Source organism: Myotis yumanensis, unplaced genomic scaffold (genome assembly GCF_028538775.1).
Source record: "Myotis yumanensis isolate MYYU_CA2020_CCGP unplaced genomic scaffold, mMyoYum1.0.hap1 SCAF_15, whole genome shotgun sequence".
NCBI lineage: Eukaryota > Metazoa > Chordata > Mammalia > Chiroptera > Vespertilionidae > Myotis > Myotis yumanensis.
In genome coordinates this window covers 31,517,028-31,541,670 of record NW_027223766.1, presented here as the reverse complement: position 1 = coordinate 31,541,670, position 24,643 = coordinate 31,517,028, and the positions used below count along the sequence as shown (strand labels likewise).

Here is a 24,643-nt window from a genome sequence, read left to right as displayed (position 1 = left end):
CAGCAACCTGGGTAACACCAGCCAGGGCCAGAATCTCTTTTAAATTAGGTTTCCCAAGCACCATGCAGAAAAGAGGCTGGCATTCAATAGGCTCTCAGTAAAAATTTTCAGAATAAATGAATATGGATTTAGTACAAAATGAGTGAGTACATTCAAGAGCCAATACATTTATCCATGTAAATGGATAAATACAGTAAACATGGAACATATCACACTTAGGCTCAAGTTCTGAGTTGCCGTATAAGTTGAATACAAGTTAAGAAAAGTTGACTTCATCTTGCTTACCTCTTCATTTTCTTATCTGCAATATGGCCAACCACTTATAGAGGTTGTGAAATACTTAAGACTGTTTGGCATAGATTGAGTCCTCCATAAATGGTTGCAATTACTAGGATTTTTATTGGAAAGGTTACAATTCATATATGGCGGTTGTACAAGCAGCCTGAAGTGAAACAAGCCCAAACCCAGTCAGATGCACCTGGAACTCCATCACAGACATGTATATTCATTTCTAAACCTCACTAGAACGGTAAAGTAGATAACTTTACCCAATCTTTGAAGATAACAACAACAAAAAACCAGCTCATGGGATTAAGTAAATTCTTTAAGATTTTATCCTGTCATACATGTTATATCCCATAGGTTTTATTTTTTTAAAATCCTCACTTGAGGACATGTTTTTATTGATTAGGGAGAGGAAGAGAGAGAAACACAACATGAGAAACAGATCGGTTGCCTCCCGTATACACGCAGACCAGGAATCAAACTTACGACCCTTCAATGCACAGGATGATGCTTTAATCAACTGAGCCACACCGGTCAGGGCCCCCACAGATTTTTATATACAATTATTTATGAGGTTTAAAATTCAAAAAACGTTATAGAGTGACAGCCTTTGTCTAAACTGTCCTCCAGCTACTCAGAGTTGCTTTCCCTAAAAGTTCAAGTTCTTAAAACAACTGGCAAAGCCTATTTTAAACACTGCAGTTTACCTCCCTTACCTCATTTAATGTTCTCTTTAATATGTCACTAATATAGTACATATTTTATTTACTCATGTTCTAATTAGTGTTCCATGAGGATAAAGATTTATTTCATTGTTACATTTTTAGTTCCTACACAGTCAGGTACTTAATAAGCGCTCTTTTTAAACCAGGAGCCCAAGTCACAGTTTTTGGTGACCAGATTTAAAGTAGAAAAACCAAAAGGTTAACCTTGTTCTATTTAAAAGTAACAACTTATCCTGAATATACTGTAACTGATTTCAAGTATTCTATCCCATTGTACCCATAAACTATCTAGAAATTTTAAAATTTCACACCCAAATTATGTATCTCAAACTGCTTCTTTCATTCAGAAGCAGCAGCAGCCCCCCCCCCCCCCCGCCCCCACCAATTAATTGTTTTGTTATGCTGCTCATATAATAGAGGCCTGATGCACGAAAATCGTGCAAGGGGCAAGGCTCCCCACCTGCAGTGGCGGCTGCCTCTGTCTTGGCCCTCATAGCTCCGGCTTCGTCCGGAAGGATGTCTGATCTAATTAGCATATTATGCTTTTATTATATAGAATATTATTATATAATAAGAATACTGCTTTTAGAACCTCTGATAGTTCAAATTTAAAAGGAAAAAAAAAGTATTTTTAGGTTTTCCTAGACTGGAGCCCAACTGTATAGAACTTTGGAAGATAACTGATTAGCCAGTCCTGTATTTCACTGTAAAATACCTTCCAATGTTTTCTGTTACACATGTGACCTGTTAGCATTTTGAGAATCCAGACACTACATATGAGCAGAAAACTTGTTCTATACTTTATATTTCACAACTTGCATGTATATTCTTTCAGATACTCAAATTATATTTGAATTAAATAAAGGTTCTGATAGATGACTGTGACCAAGAAGAAAGAAGACCAGTTATCTAAAATGAGAGCAGGAATTTAGTGGACAACAGCCAGAACTAGGATCTTATGTTCTAGTAAGTTTTATAAGTCAAATGTGTGCTCACCAGTGATATCGATAGGTTCCAAAGCAAAGGCTTCTTCCTCATTCGGAACAAGTGTTGTTTGATCAGTCATAGTCGGCATTGGTTCGACAGGATCCACTGAGTCAGGACTATCAGGCCCACCACCCACTATAAAAACAGAACTTTGGTCACAAAAGGCTTGGTTATTTAACATATACCCTACAGATAGAGAAAGTATTCCTCTGTAAAACTGGAAAAAATAAAACAAAAAGAAACCCATTGGTACCAAGAAAAAGGTTTTCTAGATCTGAGGAAGTCCCTCCAAATCGAACCCTGTGATTTATGATGCTGATGCTGATGATGTCACATTTGCTTATTGAAGTCTCCCTTATCTTTGGCCAAAAAAGGGGTGGGGGCATAGGGTTAAACATTTAAGAGACCCCGAACTTACAATCAATCAAAAGCACTGTTTTAAGATTTACAGTTTGTTCATTACAAGCTTGAACTTTCAGTGTGTGTTCTTTATGTTAAATATCTCTCTGGATATCATACAATCATGCCCAGGTCACTAAACATGAAATGCTTACTTGACACATTATCATCCTCATCCATATCATCATGTGCAGGCTGTTCTGGCAACATAACCCCCGTCTCCGATAGGGCAGGAGGATCATCAAAGATACCGCCATCATTATTACTAATGAGTTTGTCATCTGAAATAGGGAATATAATTTAAATGTTATTCAAAAAAATGCTAAAAGAATATTCAATCACTGGAAAAATACAATTATGTTAAAATGGATTAAATTTAAAAACTTAAATCTGTATTCAGTTTGCACCTGTCTCTCTTCAGGGTAGTGTATGAAAGTATAAAACACTTAATATATAAAAATATTTCTCACTCCTAATTTATATTCTCTAGTTCTTTCTTTCTTTTTTTTTTTAAATATATTTTATTGATTTTTTACAGAGAGAAAGGGAGAGAGATAGAGAGTCAGAAACATCGACCAGCTGCCTCCCGCACATCTCCCACTGGGGATGTGCCCGCAACCCACGCACATGCCCCCGACCGGAATCGAACCTGGGACCCCTCAGTCCGCAGGCCGACGCTCCATCCATTGAGCCAAACCGGCCTCGGCTATTCTCTAGTTCTTATCTCTATTTAAAATATTTACTTAACACAGATATCAAACAGAAATAGAGCAGTTTTAAGAACTAGTAAAATTTAAACTGAGAACATTTACTGAGCCAATGGTCGGAATTCACACCTATATGCCTAGAGTTACTCAAGACAGAATTAGCAATAGCTCTAACATAAAGAAATTACTAGAATAAACACCTTGTGACCTACCTAATATGCCACCATCATTTCCTTCTCCGAAGTTGTCATCCTTATATTGATCTTCATATTCTAAATGGTTAATTTTCTCATTCAGATTGCTGGTGCTCTGCTCAGGCTCTAACAGGAGGTTAGAAGCACTAGTGCTTACTAACATGTCATCATCCTCAAAAGCACTGCCTTCTCGCATTATCTCACGGTCATCCATTCCAAAGTCACCTGAATAAATTTTAGTCAGTCATTAACTGAAAAAAGTGAGAAACATGACTGATACAAAATAAAAAAGGTTAGTGATTTATGATGATGTCACATTTGCTTATTGAAGTCTTGCTTATCTTTGAATGTTAAAACATCTAGTTTAAAGCTTTAACATCTGTATTTCATAAGCTGAATCTGGGGCAAGATTGGCAAATACAAAGTTAAGATCCAAATTTAGGTTACCTAAATATGTTAAGTAAATCTAAATATGTATGCCTGTTAAGTGGCATTAACATTCATAGACAAACTTTGTTATAATAGGTTTTCATAAGAAAAGAATTCAGCTTGCTACAAGTTTTGAATAGTGAATTTCAATAGAATGCACAATGCAACGGTTCCAACATAAATAGTTTAAAAGTGCGCATTACTTCAACATTGAGACTTTTCACACAAATCAATATACAGGTTTTATCATTGTGTATGGGAAGTAGGAGTAGGCAAAGAATGAATTCTAAGTTTGGTGCATAAATGGAAATAATGCTTAATATACTGGAACAAAGGCAAATTCTTTTCCTAATAAAAACATGTGAGATGAAATTTTAAGTCATTCTGTCATTGTGAATGTAATAAATGCCTGGTTTTCTTTTTTAAATTGCTAACAGTACCAAACATAATTGTAGTATTATAGCTAGTGACTAGTGATTTCTCTATTACCAAAATCATTTTCTTGTAGGATACTGATGTTCCCAACGTCTTCTCTCATGGTTATCTCTTCCACTCTACTCTGGTTCAGGCTGAACTGCTGGGCCACATCGATGTCACTGTAAAAAGATTTCAAATACACTTTAGTCAAGTCTTATCATAATATATAGTAATACACGGAGGCTAAGAATCTGAATGATTTACAAGTTAAAGTTTCCTGGCTTTTCTGAGACCTGTTTCTTCCTCTAACAAGTAACCTTTCATATTGTTTTAAAATATTAAATAAATTAAAAAAAACAAACCCACAAAACTCACATAATGTTAAACACTAGTCAGCAGTATCATTGGCCAAATTCAGAATGTAAATAGTTCAAAACACATAAGTGGGTTAGTTTAGCAATTAAATGGCAAGGAAAAATGGGAGATGTAGAGCTGGTGTAGATGCTTGAGCGACTATGAGACACAACAACCAAGTAAAGTATGCAGATCATGTGCAGACCTAACTCAAACAAGCTAGAAGAAAAAAAGGCTCTGTGTGTCAACTGGGACATTTGAACGCCGATTGGACATACAGTAAGAAATTACTTTAAGTTTTCTAAAGTATGATGTTATTATGGGTATGTTTTAAAAATTCCTTATTTCCAAAGAGATACATACTGAGTTATTTACAGTATTTAATAAGATATGTGTTATTTGCTTTAAGATAATTCAGTGGGGACTGGAGGGTGAGTTGGAGAAATACATATGAAATAAAAGTGGCAATATAGCCCTGACAGGTTTGGCTCAGTGGATAGAGCGTTGGCCTGCGGACTGAAGGGTCCCAGGTTCGATTCTAGTCAAGGGCATGAATGTACCTTGGTTGCAGGCACATCCCCAGTAGGGGGTGTGCAGGAGGCAGTTGATCATTGTTTCTCTCTCATTGATGTTTCTAACTTTCTATCCCTCTCCCTTCTTCTCTGTGAAAAATCAATAAAATATATATTTTTTAAAAGTGGCAATATTGTTAATCAAAACTGGATAATCAGTACATGTAGTTCACAATACTAACCTTCTTTTAGCTATGTTAAGAGATTTCCATGATAAAAAAACAAACAAAAAAAACTATATATATGAAAACCAAGTGACTGGAGTGCCAGAATGACCGGTTGCTTTGATGCACACTACGGCCCCGATCACCCCCACCCCCAACTGGGGGCAGGGCTGACTGGCCAGCCCAGCCTAATTGGCCCCAATGGGGGCGGGCTAGCTGGACACCACCCATGTACGAATTCATGCACCGGGCCTCCAAGTATAAGAGGAAACAAACAGTAAAGCAGGTAGATAATGCCTACCTAGCACTAATTAACTCACAAAGAAATCAAAATAGCTCAAATTTAATTAGGAGTCAGAGCATTTTAAAAAGCAGAGGAATTTGTCAAAAGATAAATGGGACTTTTATCTTTATGGTATAGAGGGTTTCTTGGTTGTCAACTGTAGTAATCAATCACTTGGAAACTTCTAGTCACACTCTGTGTCATGGTTATGATAGCAGGATTTTGAGGACTTAAGGAGGGAAGCAAGTATACTACATACAGTATTCTGCTATAATTCTGCTGTACAACTTTCTCCTCTTAAATGTGCTGTGACAATGACCCTTTCATGCTCTTCATAGAAAGTTATCTCCTATGTTTATTAAAATAAAATAATACAAAAATTACGGCTGAGTATAGCTTGGCAAAACAAACCAAAACTTACTAGATGATTTTAATATATTTCCCTGGAGAAAAATCATGAAGCAATAGTTCAAGTTTACTGGTATCATGCATATATCTGGACAACTGTTCTGTTTACATAAGCTCTGGCCTAAGCACATGAGAATTCTCCTATCTTACCTGTGTTAAAGTTGGTATCTTCTACACCAGTGATGGCAAACCTATGACACGCGAACTCGTTTTTTAGGTTGATTTTTCTTTGTTAAATGGCATTTAAATATATAAAATAAATATAAAAAATATGTCTTTGTTTTACTATGGTTGCAAATATCAAAAAATTTCTATATATGACACAGCACCAGAGTTAAGTTAGGGTTTTTCAAAATGCTGACATGCTGAGCTCAAAAGGTTCGCCATCACTGTTCCACACTATTTTCTTATAGAAGCACTTTTAGGTTATATTTAGAAATACATAAACATACTTCCATTTAGGCTCCCCTATCCTTAATGAGAGAGTATATATTTTAGCTAAATGTTAATTCAATGTCAAAACATTCTCAAGGAAAACTGTATATTTAGACGCCAATAATATGTTTTCTTATAGACCAAGTCAACAATTATTAAATAAAAAATAAAAAAAAGACATACTCCAAGTCAGGCAATGGCTGATCAAAGTCATGAAATTCTTCAGGTAAAGTAATGGCATTGTACGCAGCTTCTCGATTTTCCTCAGGCAGGTCAACAACACCTGGAAAAGAAATGGGAAGCTTCAAAGTCTGGCTACACAGATTATCCAGGGATCCAAGAAAGGTAAAGTCGGTATAATTTCCCAAGGTTATATTCTAGAAGGTAGATAACATATGTACTTTGAAGCACAGTACTTTTGTCTTTCTATAATCATAAGACATACTACTCCCTTTACAAAAGAAGTCAAAGCACTATTATGCATGAAGCTAATAAGTCTTTAAAAGAACATATCAACAAATAGTTTTTAAGATAAGCATAAAATGTATCAGGAAGATAAGGAATTACTGCAAACCAGTCAGTCCCCCAAATGTTAAGAGGAGTTGGTGTTTTAAGGAAAGTGAGACAAGATTTAAATTTTTTACATTTTCCAAGCTGTCTGTAATAAATATACATTGCTTTAAAAATTTATTTTAAAAATAAAAAAATCATGTTATTTAAACAAAATGCACTTAGTAGCTATGTGTTAGAAATCACCCAAGTATCACCGTCTCTGCCCTAAATATTTACTTTTCAAATAAAATCTCAGATCTTAAAAATTTCACTATTCATTCAGTAAAATAAATTCAAGTACTAGAACATAACCTTAGTAGAAAATACTGTATAAGGCATCTCTTTTATACATTCAGATTACTTTAATTAGAATAAAATTTCACCAATGCTTTAAAAATTATTTGTGAAAAATTAAAATCCTCAATTTTGTTTTCTGAGCTCTGTATGTAAAAAAAAGAAAAATATAACTGGTTTTCAACAGTTTAACCTTTGATGACTGAGTTCTACACAAGTTGCTGCAAGAGGGGCTAAAAGAAAAAGGCAGCTCCAAAGGAAGAACAAAGAAGAGGTGATTGTATAATCACACAGGTAGAACAAAAGTAAAGTTGGTTTCCTCTCTCAAATCACTGCCTCTCTCAGCCTTGCTGTACTGTTTAGAGCCCTTTGTATTGAAATTAAAATAAAACAAGACATGCTGGGATATAAATTTTTTTTAGCAGTTTTTCACACCAAACATGAGAACGTCCAATATTTAAAAAGAAAAAAGTCAACAATACCTGGCCGAAAAGCCATCTTTATCTTAATGAATGCTTCATTACAGTCTGCAAGGAGATATTTGGCTTTTCTGTGATAGATTCGAACAACTCCCAGTAAGAGATGTCCTGATGTTCGGAGTGCCATCTTCACCTGTGAATAAAATATTAATACTAATCTAATTTATAAAGTTAATTTTCTGGTTTTATAGGTAATCCTACCCTGAAGCTTATATTTTGTTCAATTTATAGGCAGTTTTTACTTTATCTCTTTATATTTTTTATCATTTATTTGAAGTTACCTCAATCACCTCTATTTTATTTTTCACTGCTTTTACCTGTAAATTCCCCAAGTACCCCAAAGGATAGATTGGCAGTAATTCATGAATTTAACACAGACATGAAGGTAGCTATGAAACAGGCATTAAATTAAGGTGTTCCATGGATTGTTGCCATGAGCACATTAAGGAGCATGTGGTACTTTTGACTGCCAATCCAGACCCATTGCTCCTTGCTGGCTCCCGGAACTGATTTTGTTTGGGAAGTGAATGTCCTCAGCCTCGAAGGATGATTGCTCCATTCTTCTCTGCTAATGCTTACTCTTGCATTAGCAACTCAGTTCAGCCAGATTAATAAGTATAAAGTATATCAGAGAGATTCTAAGAAAGAGTTTCCCATTAAAGAAGAATGCCCCTCTTTTCTCTCTCCCTTTCCTGCATTAATGTAAATAGGAGGGATTTGGAGCTGCTCGCAGTCACCCTGTACTAACAAGGCCAAAAGTATGAGGATAAGAGGCCAACAAACTCAGAATGGTAAGTCCTTGGATGACATCATTAACTGCTGAACCAATCCTGTACCTTCCTATTTCTAAACTTCTAATTAAGACTGTTTACTTCCTTACTGTTTAAGCCACTTTTCACTGAGTTTTTTTTTTAGTGCCTGACTGGCAAGCATACTGACAAAGGATAATGGTACCTATCTTTTATTTCACACTCCTCAGCCTATTTTTTTTCAAGGTAGATCTTGATCAATGTGGGATGAGGTGCAGTGGTTGGGAAAGAATCAGAGAAGTAAACACCCAATGTAAATGGAAGGATTCAAAATTCCTCTAGCTATACTAAAAAACTTTTTTGAGAGAATAAGTCAACATGAACTCAAACTTCCCCATATCATTTTCACAATTGTATCATAAAAACTTAGCAAATTCTAAGGTTGCAAAGAACATTATTAAACATTTGCTTAAATTATAATAAGGAAATTATGTTACTTATAAAACATGTTATTTTTGAAAATATATTTTTATTGATTTCAGAGAGGAAGGGAGAGGGAGAGATGGAAACACCAATGATGAGAAAGAATCATCAGTTGGCTGCCTCCTGCACGCCCCCCACTGGGGAACGAGCCCACAACCGGGACATATGCCCCTAATAGGAGTTGAACTCAGTACCCTTCAGTCCGCAGGCCAACACTCTTTCCACTGAGCCAAGCCAGCCAGGGCTAAAACATGTTATTTTTAAGTTATATGTACTTGCTCTATAGGATCTAGAATTCTATTTATAATGACTTGCAGACTATTTATGGCCACTTGACATGAGTTACAGCAAAAATTATGAAGTTTAGTGCTATAAATTCTTAGGTGTCTAAAATTATAATAAATGTGATGAAAACCCAGGACTTATTGCCCCTAATGGAAAACAAAATGTGGTCTTAGAAAATTTAAAATATTGACTGCACCTTCACCTAAAGAAAGGAAGACAGAAAAAACCCGAAAACCTTTGCTTGCCATTATCTTGTCCAGAATTAAGAACCTTTACATGTGGTGTTTGGGTAAAGGCTTTCTTTTTAGATACTTTGGTTCAGAGTTTAGCTGCTAGCTTATGCTAAGAGTACAGGTATAATAACACAGGGAAAGTCTCTATATCCAGGGAAAGTACTGCAGAAGTTGCCAGTGGCTGTTCCAACCACAGGGAAGGGAAGAGATGTCACGCAGGTGCAACTGAGCCACATGTCTGACACTTGCTCTAAGTAACCATGATTTTCAACTGCACACTAAGAGCAAACATTAGAAATTTTCAGATCACCACTTTACCCTGTGGAAATATCTTTATTTTCTATCACAATAAAGCAAAATCAATCAAAAGCCCACTTAGAAGCGGTTCTTAAAAGTGGGTTCGTTCTTTCACATATACTCTGAAATCTTTTACATCGTTCTTGAACCTGATGTATGCCTTTTTTTTTGGCTGTTGGTGCATACTATTTGTAGTGTCCGTAATGTGGTACAAAGTACCCTGCAAATACTATGAAAAAATTTGTTGTTCAACTTTTCAGCCACATCACCCTCAATATTTGCTTATGCATATTAATTACCCACACATATCAATTTAAAGAGCTAAATTTCTCCTTTTCCATAAATTTACCTCAGTAAAGCATACCTATAAAAAAAGTAAAAATCATGCTCCCATACAACTTTGACTGGCAGTGTGAACTGGTAAACTCTCCATGAAGAACAAACTGTTAATGCCTATCAGAAATCTAAAATGTAAGTTTATCACCTGGCCTTTCAATTACACTCCTAAACATCAATCTTAAGGAAAGACTTATAGATGTGAACAAAGATTTAGGAAGCAATGTTTAATAAATGGTTTTTTAAAAAGAGAAAAATAAACACAACCTGTAATTCTATCACCTAGAGAAATCTTTACTAGGATTTTGGTATGCCTTCTAGGCTTTTATGTATACATATACTCATCATTTTTCTTCTTTAAATTTTTTTAAAAAAATATATACTTTTATTGATTTCAGAGAGGAAGGGAGGGAGATAGGAACAGCAATGATGAGAGAGACTCATTGATCAGCTGCCTCCTGCATGCCCCCCACTGGGGATTGAACCTACAACCCAGGCATGTGCCCCGACTGGGAATAGAACCATGACCTCCTAATTCACAGGTCGACGCTCAACCACTGAGCCTTGCCGACTGGGCAACATGATCATAATTTTTAATGGCTGCATTGCATTAAGACCAGAGGAATTAAAATTCTAAAATTCAGAAAGAAACATGGATAATTTTAAAAAGATTGATAAAATAAATCATACACAACCAAAACAATGAATTATAAGTCAATTCTTTATCTGGAATCCTAGGGGCCAGATGTGTTTTGGAATTCAGAGCTTTTGAATATTATAAAGGTAAGGCAGTACATATGCTGCATACTAAAACATCCCAGGAGTATAGAGCAGCCTCCCACAATCATACACGTTGGTATTTCTATAGTGAATTTATTAATATTCAAATTACCTTGCTTCAATTTTGGTCAAGTGTGTTTCTGTTTTTCTGTATTTAAGTTCTGTGGATGGAGACTATGACACTGCAATACAACCATTAAAAATGACGGTAGAGCTAGGAACAGAGCTTTTCCTGAATGCAGTCTTGTTACAAAACATATTACTATATGCAGTATTTGTGTACATGCATAAAAAAAGGGAGAAAAATTATGTGTAAAATACATGCACAAGTGAAAAGTCTAGACGACAAAATACTAAAGGTTTATCTAGGTGGTAGTACTATTAGGTTACTTATTCTCCTCTGTCAAGTTTTCATTCTAATAAAGTTTTGAAATTAGTATTGTCTTGGATATAACATGACAGAAATGCATTTAAAGCCAATAAATTCTACTAGCTATAACTCTAAAACTAGCAAAAATTCCACATGCAGACACTTTATAATTTACTCTACTTGAAAATATAAACTCTCACTTTCCTCATCTAAAACATACACTTTCCCACACTTTTCTGAACAAGTCCCTGCAACATCCAAGCTTTAATCCTCTGAGAACATCTCACTCTTACTTAACACATTATACCAGCATGTCCAAACTGCCAATTCTAAGAAGAGAGCTCCCAATGCTGGTCCAGACAGCTGTGACTTGGAATGTTTTCCCAACAGGACAATTAGTGCATGTATGTATAAATACAAGGAACAAGAAAGGACCTTTAGAACACAGATGTTATATGTAGAAAATACTTACATAAAATATTTAAGGACTTCCCTTAGTTCGAGATTATTCTTAGTACATTTTTAAACATCTTTTCATATTTTTATTTATTTCAGAAAGAGAAAGTGAGAGGGAAAGATAGAAACATCAATAATGAGAGACAATTATCAATTGGCTGCCTCCTGCACACTCCCTACTGGGGATCAAGCCTGCAACCTAGGCATATGCAATGACCAGGAATTGAACCGAGACTTCCTGGTTCATGGGTCAAGGCTCAAACACTGAGCAACACCGGCCGGGTGTCCTTCGTACACTTTTGAAGTCAACATGTCTATTCGTCAATGAAATGCTAATGGTGAATTGTACCTCTTGTGTTTTAAAGGTCCTTTTTGCAACACTAAAACCTCATGTTACTCTAAGTTATACTATTTGTGAAATCCAAGGGCGGTAACTACTGTTTCAGAGGATGTCAATAAAAGCTCCTTCAGGAACAGAGCAGTACATAAGGCAGATAAGGTCAGGACATTCATGAGGCTTCCACTCTAGTGGGAGCTAGACTTGAATTAAATATTTAGGAGAAGATCACAACGAATACAAAAGTCCTGAGATAGGGATAAATCTTCAAGAAACAGCAAGTAGTAGCGTGAAGCTTAGGTGGAGCAAGTGGTATGGATACTCTCTGCTAGGTGGATAAGACAGATCTGCCCCTTGCAACCTGTTCTAATTAATGGGTCCTTATTTCTCCTAAATGAGAAGCACCCACATACATAATTTAGTATAAAAACATCTAGAAAGCCAAATATAAAATATTAAGAGTACTGCCTGACTTCATGCTTATCTAGAGGCAAATTAAAATATCTGCACGAGAATATCAAACTGGAATTCTGGATAATCTATGGATTCTCTTTGGCTCCAAATATACACAGATGCCTACTTTAAGTTATTTTATAGAATTCTATTTTACACATCAATGATCAACAAAAGGAATAAAAATATCAACATCAAACATACCTTAGGTGAGATGATACTCTCCACACTGCTCTCTAAATTACACTCAAACACATGGGCTTTGGTTAGCTTCTTATCCCAATGGGCCGCTAGCCAAATTTTGGCCAGCGGCCCTCTTTTACTGAGGACAAAATGTGCGTAGAACATTGTTCTGGTTGACTATGAAACAGGAGAAAATCTGAAAAGGAAAAAAAGTTAATATAAATACCACTGAAGAATTGAAATATTTATCACGACATATAACAAGTCTAAAAATAAAAGTTAACTATTAAAGTATTGAATTTAGGATGCATCAAACACACACACACAAATACAACCTATTGCTTTATTTTAAGAGGGTAGAAAAAGACCCCAAAATATTAAAAGCTGAAGGGAAAGCGACAAAAGAGTCAAATTACACTCATGCCCTGCCGTCATCTTAAAAGTGCTGCTTTCTTTTAAAGTGAAACTATCATCAGAAAACTGTCATTTTTGAAGTTCCTTCAAGTGTTAACTCCATTCCTATCCTGATTATTGACTTTGGAGAGAGTCTGTTTCTGACCAAAAACTGGAGAATATATTCTTCATGGCAAGAAAAGAATGTCCAAGGAGAAAAACACTCAGGCACAAATATTAATCAATGTGGAAATTTTCATTGTTAACCCCATTAAAAACTGAGATTCTCAGCTTTATACAATAATTAGTATCTCATGTGCTAAGCATTTTATATTCCACCAAGCAAAGACAAGTAGGTTGGCCCTCTGGTGAGTAGTTTAGAACAGCTGAAGCTTAAAAAGGTAAAGTATTATATCTACAGTTTTCTAAACTTTAAAAATACATGTCTATTCATAATTTAAAAACTAGATTCAGGACAATGATACAGTGTAACACTTATGACTGAAATAGTCTTAGCAGAAATACAAGTATGTTATTCACATTTCTTTCTTTCAGCAAGCTAATGTATTAATACAGAAGAGAAAAAGGCAGCCTGAATATTCCAGCTTGATATATATCAACTGTGTAAATCGACATTTCTCTTATATTATTTATTTTCCCCTTTTCACTGATTTATAAAAGTCTATTTGCCAAGTGAATTTCTATCTTTTTCTAAAATGTCCACAAGTAGAACAAGAAACCTAAGCGATACTTTTTCAGAAATAAACTCAAGAGTAAGAGATCAACTGAAGGACTTGTATGCATCCATATAACCATAACTAATGGACATAAGACACTGGGGAGTAAGGGAGGGCACGGGCTTGTCAAGGGTGGGGGGGAAAAAAGGACACTTATGTAATACCCTTTGTAATACTTTTAGCGGAAAAAAAAAAAAAAAAGGGAAATAAACTCAAGCACAATCACAACGCATGAAAAGTACTTCAAAACCAGGACATTGATATTGGTACATGTGCAATACTTCTTTGCCACATGTGTGGATTTGTGTAACCATCCCCTAAGCTCAAGATACAGAGTTATTTCATCATCACAGAGCTCTCCCTGACTCTATCCCTTGCCACCCCACTCCTTGCTTGGTACCATCCCTAAGCCCCGTCAACCACCATTCTCTTTTTCATCTCTAATTTTGTCATTCTGAAAATGTTGCAGAAATTGGATTGTATAGTACGTGACTTTTTGAATGGCTTTTAGTAGTATGTTCCGTCTTATTGCTGAGTAGCATTCCATGGGATGGATATACAACTTACTTAGCAATTCATCTCTTGAAGGACATTTTGGTTGTCTTCAGTTTTCAGCTATTGCAAATAAAACTGTTATAAATATTTGTGTATACAGACCCTTTGTGAGCATAAGTTTTCATTCCTCTGAGACAAATGTCCTGAAGTGTGATTTCTGTATAGCATGGGTAAGTGTATGTCTATTTTTTTTAAAGAAACTTCAATACAACTCCTAGCAAAATCTTACTGAGATTTTTGTTATTGGTACTGATAAGAATTTTTTCTAAAATTATATGGGAAGGCAAAGGAACTAGAACAGCTAAAACTGTTTTGAAAAAGAAGTATACCCAATTTCAAGACTTACTATAAATTAAAAAAAGAAACTATAGGGAAAACCTTCGGTACCTAAAACGTGGTTAAGATTTTTTAGCTATACACCAAAAACATATCTCATGAGAAAAAAAATCTGATAAACCGTCTTTCATCAAATAAAAAATTTTGCTCTACAAAGGAGCTCACTGAGGATGCAAAAACAAGGAAGAGGGAGAAAGAAGTATTTGCAAACCCCATATAAGACAGGGACCAGGATCTAGAATATACAAAAACCTCTCAAAACCAGACTTAAAACGAGCAAGAGAAGTTTCACAGAAGAGGATATACTGATGGCAAATAAGAACAAGAAAAGATGCTCAACACCAATATTATTTAGATTTCACTGCACAACTATTAAAAGAGCAAAAATAAAAATTAATGTTAACACGTGCTGATGAGGATACAGAGAAGTACCTCTTATTCACTGCTAGCATAATGTAAAATTTCTTTTGAATTAGCTTAAAAAAGATCCAGAGTAAGTTAACTCTAACTTTCATGTTTTTAAAAAGAGACTAATTTTAAAATGTTGCTTACTGTACTTTCAATTAAAAATTGCACCCATTCTTTCCAATGGTTTACAGAAAATACACATTAGTTAAATGCCTCACAGGCAAGCGATTTCATGCCTGTCAACAATGTTTGGGAGGGTAGAGGTGCAAGAGCAATTTATAGTCAGGTTTGCCTCATCTCCATTTTCCATCATAGCAAAGGGTTCTAAAATTCTCTTTTGAACAGATGCTCTCAGGAGATCATTAATTCACACTTGGAAAATTTTCTCAAAAGAAAAAAAAACAGTTTTCATCAATTGCCTATATTGTGAACTCGATTTCAAATGTAGTTAAGAAAAGAACTAAGGAATAAGAATTCAGATCACTCTAAGGTAGAAGCACTAATAATACCTCAAGTGTATGTTATATCCCACTTAGCAATTTGTCATAATCAAAGACAGCTTCCTATGTTGCAAATCAATGCTTCTACTTGAAGCTTTAAAGTTAGCACAAAAATTAAGCTCCCGGTACAGCATTTTGTAGCAATCCAATATGGCAGAGTGTTCTTAGAAATAGTCACTATCATACAAGTGCCAAGTTTCACTACACAAGACAGTTGTACTCCAAATAAAAACTCTAATATTTAGCTCCTAGAATACTGCCTGCCGAATGACAACTACTAAATATGTGCTTAATGAATAAGGAAATGAGATACACCAAGTGATCTAATAGTTGACATATGTAAATAATTCTGGAGATTTCAGAAATTAAAACTACTGGCACTTCTCAACAGGTGTCAGTAGTTCATGGCCAGCACTTCAGCTGCTAGTCAGAGTGCCATGCCTAAAATATCCCAGCTATGCAGAGGCAGAGATTCCTAAATAGATGCTTTCTTGGTATGGGATTTTTTGGGGGTGGGGGTGGGGTGGGGGGGAGGTGAGGAAGTAACTAAAGCAGAGTGCTGCTAAAGTTATTTGGGGAAACAATTAGTAAGAGGAAAGCACCCTAATAATTAAAGGAAGCCTGAGGTATGTGGTGGATCAACTATTGGCTTATATCTAAAAAAGGAGAAAGTGTAATCATTGTTGCCTTTTAAACCATTTTCCCCCTTTAATAATACCAAACTTTAGCCAACCTTAAGACAAAAAAGTTGATTAATCTCCACAGGTTTTGAAGATGGAAGAGTCGAAATTTTGCTAATCCTTTACAAAAGATCTTAGCAGAAAGCCAACATCCCAGAGCATAGTTCAGAAGCTTATTTCTCAAATTCTTTCTAAAGCAGCAAATGACTTTTTTCAATTGATCCTAAAAAATGAATTTAAGTCTGGTGTGAAATGGCAAAAAGATAGTTTAGAACACATTCAGGAATGCAAAAAACACCAGCATTTTCTTTAAGATCTTTTCAAAAAGCCAAAATCAAATTACAGGTCATGTATCTACAATGACATTATAATATTTCATTCATCTGTTAGAAGCAAGGCAGGACGGTGATTGTGTAAATTAGTATGACCTCTCTGAAGGGCAATTTGGCAACATCTTATGAAAATTTCAAACACTCATGCTTTCTATTCAGAAACTGTACTGCCAGTAATAGTGCCAAGGGTATATATAGAGATGTATAACAATAATGAATTTTTCAAATTTTACTAAAGCTCTAAGTATTTTATGTATCTATCCTCTTTACAACAACCCTATAAAGTAAATTTATACTGGCCCATTTTACAGACCATAAAACAAAGAAAAGGAGATGATAATAAGTAACGTGCCAAAAGTCACTACTGTTTAACATAAGCAGGACTTGAACTTCAGAACCCAGACCTCTAACTGTAATACTATGCTGCCTTGCCAGCATGACTTTTAACAGCGAAGATTAGAAATACAGTAACCTGCCTGGACAGTAATAACAGACTTCTAACAAATGAATACAGCCTTAAACAATGATAATATTTGTGTTAAAAAGAGGGCTCTCTATGTAAATTACCTGCACTTGCATAAGCAGGACATATCTGCTGTACAAATGGAAGTGATGGCACTGGTCACCTCTGGAAAGTGGGTCTGCTGGGAAAGCGAGGCCTACCCTTTCGTACTATTTTTAAACCTTGGAACATACACATACATTGCCTTTTCAAAGTAAAATTACATTGGGAGTCAAGACCACTCCATTGACTAGCAAGTTAAACTGCTTAATCTGTGTAGTTCACTTTCATTAACTATAAAAACCTGGAAGGTGGAAATTCAGTGGTTTACTACCCGTGGAAAATGTCAATACTAAGATAATGGAACTCTCTCTTTGGTGGTAGAGAACTCTCTCTTTCTCATCTATAAAATGGGGATATTTACCAAACTGGATTATGAGAATTAACTAGAACAGCATACCTAAGACAGCACCACCGTCAATGAAAATAATTTCCAAAAAAAATCACACTACACCAACCAGCATGATCATGCCTAACAATTTTGACATTTCTTTTTTTAAAAATATATTTTATTGATTTTTTACAGATAGAAAGGGAGAGAGATAGAGAGTCAGAAACATCAATGAGAGAGAAACATCGATCAGCTGCCTCCTGCACATCTCCTACTGGGGATGTGCCCGCAACCCAGGTACTTGCCCTTGACGGGAATCGAACCTGGGAACTTTCAGTCCGCAGGCCGACGCGCTATCCACTGAGCCAAACCGGTTTCGGCCAATTTTGACATTTCAACACAATATGTTCTTCTCAAGAATCAGATGTTTCTCTTTTGTACCACATTACAAAGATAAAATTGCTCATAAGTAGGAATTTATCAGGAAAGAAATTCTCAACTGTAAGAATACTTTCAACATACCCCACTCTAAGTGGAGAACGTAATTCTAGAATACGTGAACGTGTTGCCTTTATATACACACACACAAAGGCAAAGAAAGGCCAGACTCTCCCAATGTAATTAATTCTGACGTGTGTGCAAAAAAAGCACTCACAGTTATGCACTTGCTGTCATCTCCGCTATCGACAACTGTCAAGTACATCAATCAATAGCTATGGTGCATGCCTCATCAAGGTCTTGCTACAAAAACAACTGTTAGTTGCCTCCAACATTAAACAAAGAAACTTTAATGGCTCTACAACCCAGGAAAGCTTCTCCAGCCGGTCACCGAAATTCCGCAGACTCCCACAGCTCACTGGCACTTACATTCATTAAAAATAAATAAATAAATAAATAAATAAATAAATAAATAATAACCACTACAGGAACATTTTCCCCCCTGAAATTGAGTACTTATTCCAAACCGTGTAACGGGAGCAAATATTAACTCTACCAGAAACCCTTAAACACACAAGCGCGTTTCTGAACGCCGAGGGCAGCCTGAGAAATCCCAACCAAGGCGGCCCGACAGACAGACAGACCCCCAGCATCTCCCCCTTCCCAACGGGCAGGCCCCGAGTCTGGCAGCACCGCCCGCCCGTGTCTCGGCATCACACACGGTTCGCACGGCCCTGCTCGGCGCGGAAAGGACACCAGCATTTGTCAGAGGCAGCGCCTCCACCCCCTCCGCACCTTCATCATCAGAAAAGTCGGGGGGGGGGGGGGGGAATTCTGCTCATTTCCTAGGAATTCGCGTTTTCTATTGGGCTGCCCAGGACTCATTTCCCCGCGTTACATTTTTCGCGTAAAAAAGGGAGGGGGAGCAGCTGCAGCCTCCGGCCAGGGCCCCGTCGCGCCCGCGCGTCTCCGACCCCCGCAGCCCGCAGCCGGCCCTGGGCGCTGACACCGCCGCCGCCCGGGGCCCGGGCCTCCCCGCCAGCCATTTTCGCCCGCGGAGTAGGCGGCCCAGTCCCGAGAGCGGGCTCGTTCAAACTCTCCCTCCGCGCCTCCAGGTGTCCCCGGGGCGATGCTGCTCCCCCAGGGACCCGCAGAGTAACGGCTTGGGGTGTCTTGGAGCGGACCGGAACCCATGGTTACCGGGCGGGAGACGAGGCGGGCCTGGGCTGCGCGGGTCCCAGCCCAGGGCGGGCCGGGGCGCAGGGGCGGGAGGCGCCGCCGCTCGGGGGCTCCCTGGGTAGCTGCCCGGGCAGCGTCCCGCGGCGCGGAGAGTGCCGCCTTCTCCCGCCCCCCAGAGTCCAGCTCCCCGACGGCGAAGGGGTGGGTGGGTGGGGGGAGGGAGCCGGAGGGGAAGAAGGGGTCGGCGAGGATCTTACCTTGCTCTCCGCCGGGAGTCGGGCGGGCTGGGTGGCCTGGGGAGGGGAAAGGGGTCGGGGAGGGGGTGGGGGAAGGGGGGCGCCCCTGTGAGGTCTAGCTTCGCCGCAGCCCCCGCCGCCGCCGCAGCCGCCGCCTCCTTTCCGATTCACTCAAACAAACAAGATGGCTGCCGTTACGCCGCGGCTCTTCCTGCCGCCCAAATTCTCGGTTCAAATCGGCAGGATGTTTACGGTCAAAAAGGGCTCCTGTGCGCCTGCGCAGCCGGCGTCAGCCCCCGGCGGAGCGACGCAGGCGCAGTGGCCCTTTCCTTTTCTGGAGAACCCGCCTCCCGGGGGGTACAGCCCCGCACTGAGCAGGCGCGAAGGTGGTTCTCTGAGGGTCTCGGAGGGTGGTTACGCGGAGAAGCAGCGCACGCGCAGTTGCTTGCAAGTAAATTAATTCGTTTGGCTTTATTCCTGCGGCTGTTTTTAAAGGAAAGAGCGGATGTTGTGCAGTTTCGTGTACCACTCACACACAAAAAATCATTTGAATGGTTCGGTAACGCGAAGGTAACCTAAAACCCTTAAACAAGTCCCATAAAATGTAGGGGTTCATTCATTCAGTCAACCTATGTTTATACTTAGTGTATGGTCATCTCTCAACTGCATCATGTGAGAGCTGGGGTCTGGGATACAATGATGAATACAGCAGAGAGAGCACCTGCCTTCAGGAAGCCTGCGCGACCACTCCCCTCCCCTTCTATACAATGTCCCATAGCTTTAGGGCAGTGGTTCTCAACCTTCCTGATGCCGCGACCCTTTAATACAGTTCCTCATGTTGTGGTGACCCCCAACCATAAAATTATTTTCGTTGCTACTTCATAACTGTAATTTTGCTACTGTTATGAATCGTAATGTAAATATCTGATATGCAGGATGTATTTTCATTGTTACAACTTGAACATAATTAAAGCATAGTGATTCATCACAAAAACAATATGTAATTATATATATGTTTTCTGATGGTCTTAGGCAACCCCTGTGAAAGGGTCGCTCGACCCCCAAAGGGGTCTCGACCCACAGGCTGAGAACCACTGCTTTAGGGTATTACCCCAAATGTTTAAGTCTTAAACTTTAAGATAATACCGTGATCTAGCCCCTGCCTTCTGCTCCAGCTTCCTCTCTTGCCAACCGTACTTCAGTCACCCTGCCTTTTTTTATTTTTTAAAATATATTTGTATTGATTTCAAAAAACGAAGGGAGCGGGAGAGATAGAAACATCAAAAATGCGAGAGAATCACTGATCCGCTGCCTCCTGCACATCCCACACTGGGGATCAAGCCCGAAACCAGTCATGTGCCCCAACTGGGAATCTAACCCCGACCTCCTGATTCACAGGCCCACGTTCAACCACTGGGCCACCCTGCCTTTTTTTTTTTTTTTTAACATATTTTATTGATTTTTTACAGAGAGGAAGGGAGAGGGATAGAGAGCTAGAAACATCAATGTGAGAGAAACATCGATCAGCTGCCTCCTGCACGCCCCCCACTGGGGATGTGCCCGCAACCAAGGTACATGCCCCTGACCGGAATCGAACCTGGGACCCTTCAGTCCGCAGGCCGACGCTCTAGCCACTTAGCCAAAGCGGTCAGGGCCACCCTGCCTTTTAAGCTGTCAAATGTACCATGATCACTTGCTGTTCCCTGTGCTTAGAACAGTCTTGTATTTCCGTCCCCTCTCCTTTGTCTAACTCTTAATCTCCCACATCTTAATTCAAAAGTCACTTTTTAAAAAATTCAAATATTTATTACATTTCAAAAATGTCTCTTGATTTGAAACACCTACACGCGTAATTAAATTGAAAGGGCATTCTAATTAGTAACACCCACACTATGTCCTTTTTGTTTTTTTTTTTCTTTATTGATTAAGATATTACATGTGTCCTTATCCCCTCATTGTTCCCCCAACCCCCCACCCCCACTCGTGCCCTCACCCCCTAGTGTTTGTGTCCATTGGTTATGCTTATATGCATGCATTCAAGTCTTTTGATTGATCTCTCCCCCTTCCCTCCACCCTCCCCTGCCTTCCCTCTGAGGTTTGACAATCTGATCAATGCTTCTGTCTCTGGATCTGTCTTTGTTCATCAGTTCATTATATTCCACAAATGAGTGGGATCATGTGATATTTATCTTTCTCTGACTTATTTCGCTTAGCATAATGCTCTCCAGGTCCATCCATGAGTCTTCCCTAATCCTCTGTGTTACTTAGGGTAACACTATTACTGTAAAAAATGGTTCCCCCTCTACACACACATTTCAGGACTTAACAGAATGGCCCCCTCAATTACTGCCTGTATGACAATAAGTAGCTTTAGCTTCAGGTTTCTCCCCTGAGGGTGGTGGGGAAGATTCAGGAATTAATACACGTGGAAGCATTTGGAATGGCCACTGGCAATTTGCATATAATCTAAGTTATCTTTATTACTATTTTCACTGTCATTGTCACCATTATCCTCCTCTATAAATTTCTGTTCTCACAGAACAGCACTCAGAGCTTGACAAAATGCTCCTAACCACAGAAGAGAGTAAGGGTGTCACCTTTTGACGTGGACACCTATACTTGTAACCCAGGCAAATCATGTGTTAGTTTTTTTTTAACTGCCTGTTTTGTAATTTTTTAAAAGAGGGAGGAATAATTTACTTCTCTGTCATAGTTTCTGAGTGCAGACACATCTTAAAGAAATATGCTGGGAAACAGACATTTAAGCACATAGATTCCTCAGTGTGAATATGCTCTTTGGGTTCAAATTCATCTCTTCTTCCTTCCTGCTGTTTTACCACATGTAATTTACCTCACATTTCTGGGCTTTGATTTTTTTTTTTTTAATCTGTAAAAACAGGGATAATACTTTTCATGATTGTTGAAAGAATTAAATGAGATCACATATACAAAGTACCTAGCATAGTGCTTGGAACTGAGTACTCAATAAATTGTGACTATTAGTCTGGTTCCTTCTACCTTCTGAGTAATGAAATATTTGCAACAAGGTCTGGCAAATATTTATTAAAGATATTCAGCTTTTAAGAACATCAGCAAATACCTGGACATTCCAAATACTCCTCTTAACTATACTTTGCTCTATTCCCATTTTGTAATCCTTCCTTGAAAAGGTTTTCCTCTCTTACTGTCTGTCTGTCTCTATCTCCTTACCTCTCTATCTCTATCTCTCTTTTTCCAATACTGAACTCCCAAGGAACTATTGCTTCTTTTCTCCCGAACCATTTATTCTTAACCAGTAGCTCTCCACCTGAGCCCACCTTCCCTTTCATACATTAAAAAAAATTATCTTTGTTGTTGAAAGCATTACAGATGTCCCCCTTTTCCTTACCATTGCATCTTCATATAATTTATTCACATACAACTTTAGTCCCCTCAATCTGCTGGATTTGGTTCTTTTGAACAAGGTATATATTCTGCTCTGGCTTAAAGTCCCATCCTGTCAACACAGTCATTCATCCCCTTGTACGAAAATGTTGAGTGAAGCTTTCTTGCTACAGAATTTAGCTGCAGTCAATATGTCTCTTACCTGGAAATACTTATTTAATGAATGTGCATTTGTAAAGTTTAATGATCGTGAATCTGTTTGATTGAAACCATGGCAGGACAAACTCCAATTACAAATTTAATCTTCCTTCAGTTGAAAATGGTCTACTTTTCTGATTACTAAGTTGATGACCAGTATGATTTGGTTCAATCAATGTCTGAAACTTGATACTGCAACTGTCTTGAGTATATTTATAAAACAGACATGTTCTTTCTATGTCTAATCATTCATGATCACACATACAACAAAACAGAGTTTTTGTGAGATAAAAACTTTCAGAAAGGGATGACCAACAAATAGTAGGAGAGTTCTTTAAGATTTACACAATTTTGTAGACTTGCTCCTCTAAATTGTCAAACGTTTAAAACAGACCATAAACATATATAGCAAGTAGGAGGGATTAGGTTGAGAGAGAAATCAGGGAAACAGGTTTTTTTTAAGGAATATTTCAATGTTAGAAATGTTGAGTATTAAGTATGTTATCCCAGAATAAAAAAAAATTTAAATAAAGAAACATTAAAGTATAAAATATTTGTTGCATGAGGTTTCAAAAGTTGATTTTAAAAAGTCCAAAAAGAGTGAATAGCCTGTTTAAGATTTTGGGTTAAGCAGGGAAAATGGACAGTAATTGAAAAAAAAATAATAATAGGTTCTGGCTTCTCTTCTAATGACAACAGTCTCTTTTGTCCCTAAAAGGAATAGTGATATTTTTATATAGAAAGGAAATGAATTTTAAGAACAACAATCATAATACAAATGTTATCATCAGACACAGAAATGACATGAGGAAAGGGATTAAGGACAAAACATCAATATTGAAATTCAATTCTTAATACAGAGGGTTTTGTAAGCCATGGAAATGGTAGATTTCATACACAATCAAATGCACACGTGGTCTGAGTCAGGACTATGCTCCTGAAAGAGGTTGCATACATCCCTGTCAAGGCTGCATTATGGGTCAGCAAACAAAAATCACCAGGCCCAGGAGCAGGCCCAGGGATGTTGCAGGTGCCTGGGCCACATCAGGCTATGAGTTTAAGAACGGAGGTGGATGTCTTGGCCACCGTGGATAATGCTGCAGTGAACAAAGGGGTACTCTCCACAAATAAAGACAGGGTGTCCCAGAAAATGTATGTACACTTTAACAGCTGATAGCTCAATTTTGAAAATGAAATGTATTTTAATGAACACTGCCTTTATAATTATTCAAAGTGTGTGTATATACTTTTTGGGACACCCTATATTTTCAATTTCTTTTTTTAGTAGACATGGAAACAACTGAAGTGTCCTTTGATAGATGATTGGATACAGAAGATGTGGTACATACACCACAATGGAATACTACTCAGCCATCAGAAAAGATGAAATACTGCCATTTGCAACAACATGGATGGATCTTGAGAATATCATGCTAAGCAAAATAATTCAGATGAAAATATAAGCCAAGAACCTTATGATTTTATGCATATGTGTGGATATAAGACTGAAAGCAACAAATAAGACAAGCGAACAAACAAAAACTTACAGACACAGACAGTATGGTGGTTATCAGAGGGAGAGGGAACTGTATGTGGAGGGGAGGGAGTAGTAAAGGGTAAATGGGGTCAAACATACGGTGAGGAAAGAAGATTTGACTTTTGGGCGTGAACACACAATACAATATACAGGTGATACATTATAGAATTAAATACTTAAAGCCTGTGTCA

General features: G+C 38.0%; 1 protein-coding gene across 1 annotated transcript in view; it reads right to left on the bottom strand.

Annotated features, from left to right (window-relative positions):
- Positions 1–19,557, bottom strand: part of RAD21 (RAD21 cohesin complex component) — a 29,877-nt gene extending 10,320 nt beyond the window's left edge. Inside the window, exons 1-8 of the mRNA XM_070392720.1 lie at positions 19,355–19,557; positions 12,668–12,842; positions 7,688–7,817; positions 6,543–6,642; positions 4,216–4,322; positions 3,316–3,522; positions 2,552–2,677; positions 2,007–2,132 (exon numbers count right to left, since the gene is read on the bottom strand). Coding sequence (XP_070248821.1) covers positions 2,007–2,132; positions 2,552–2,677; positions 3,316–3,522; positions 4,216–4,322; positions 6,543–6,642; positions 7,688–7,817; positions 12,668–12,811 — 940 coding nt within the window. The 5' untranslated portion in view covers positions 12,812–12,842; positions 19,355–19,557. The remainder of the gene's footprint in view (positions 1–2,006; positions 2,133–2,551; positions 2,678–3,315; positions 3,523–4,215; positions 4,323–6,542; positions 6,643–7,687; positions 7,818–12,667; positions 12,843–19,354) is intronic.
- Between the last annotated feature and the right edge of the window lie 5,086 nt (positions 19,558–24,643).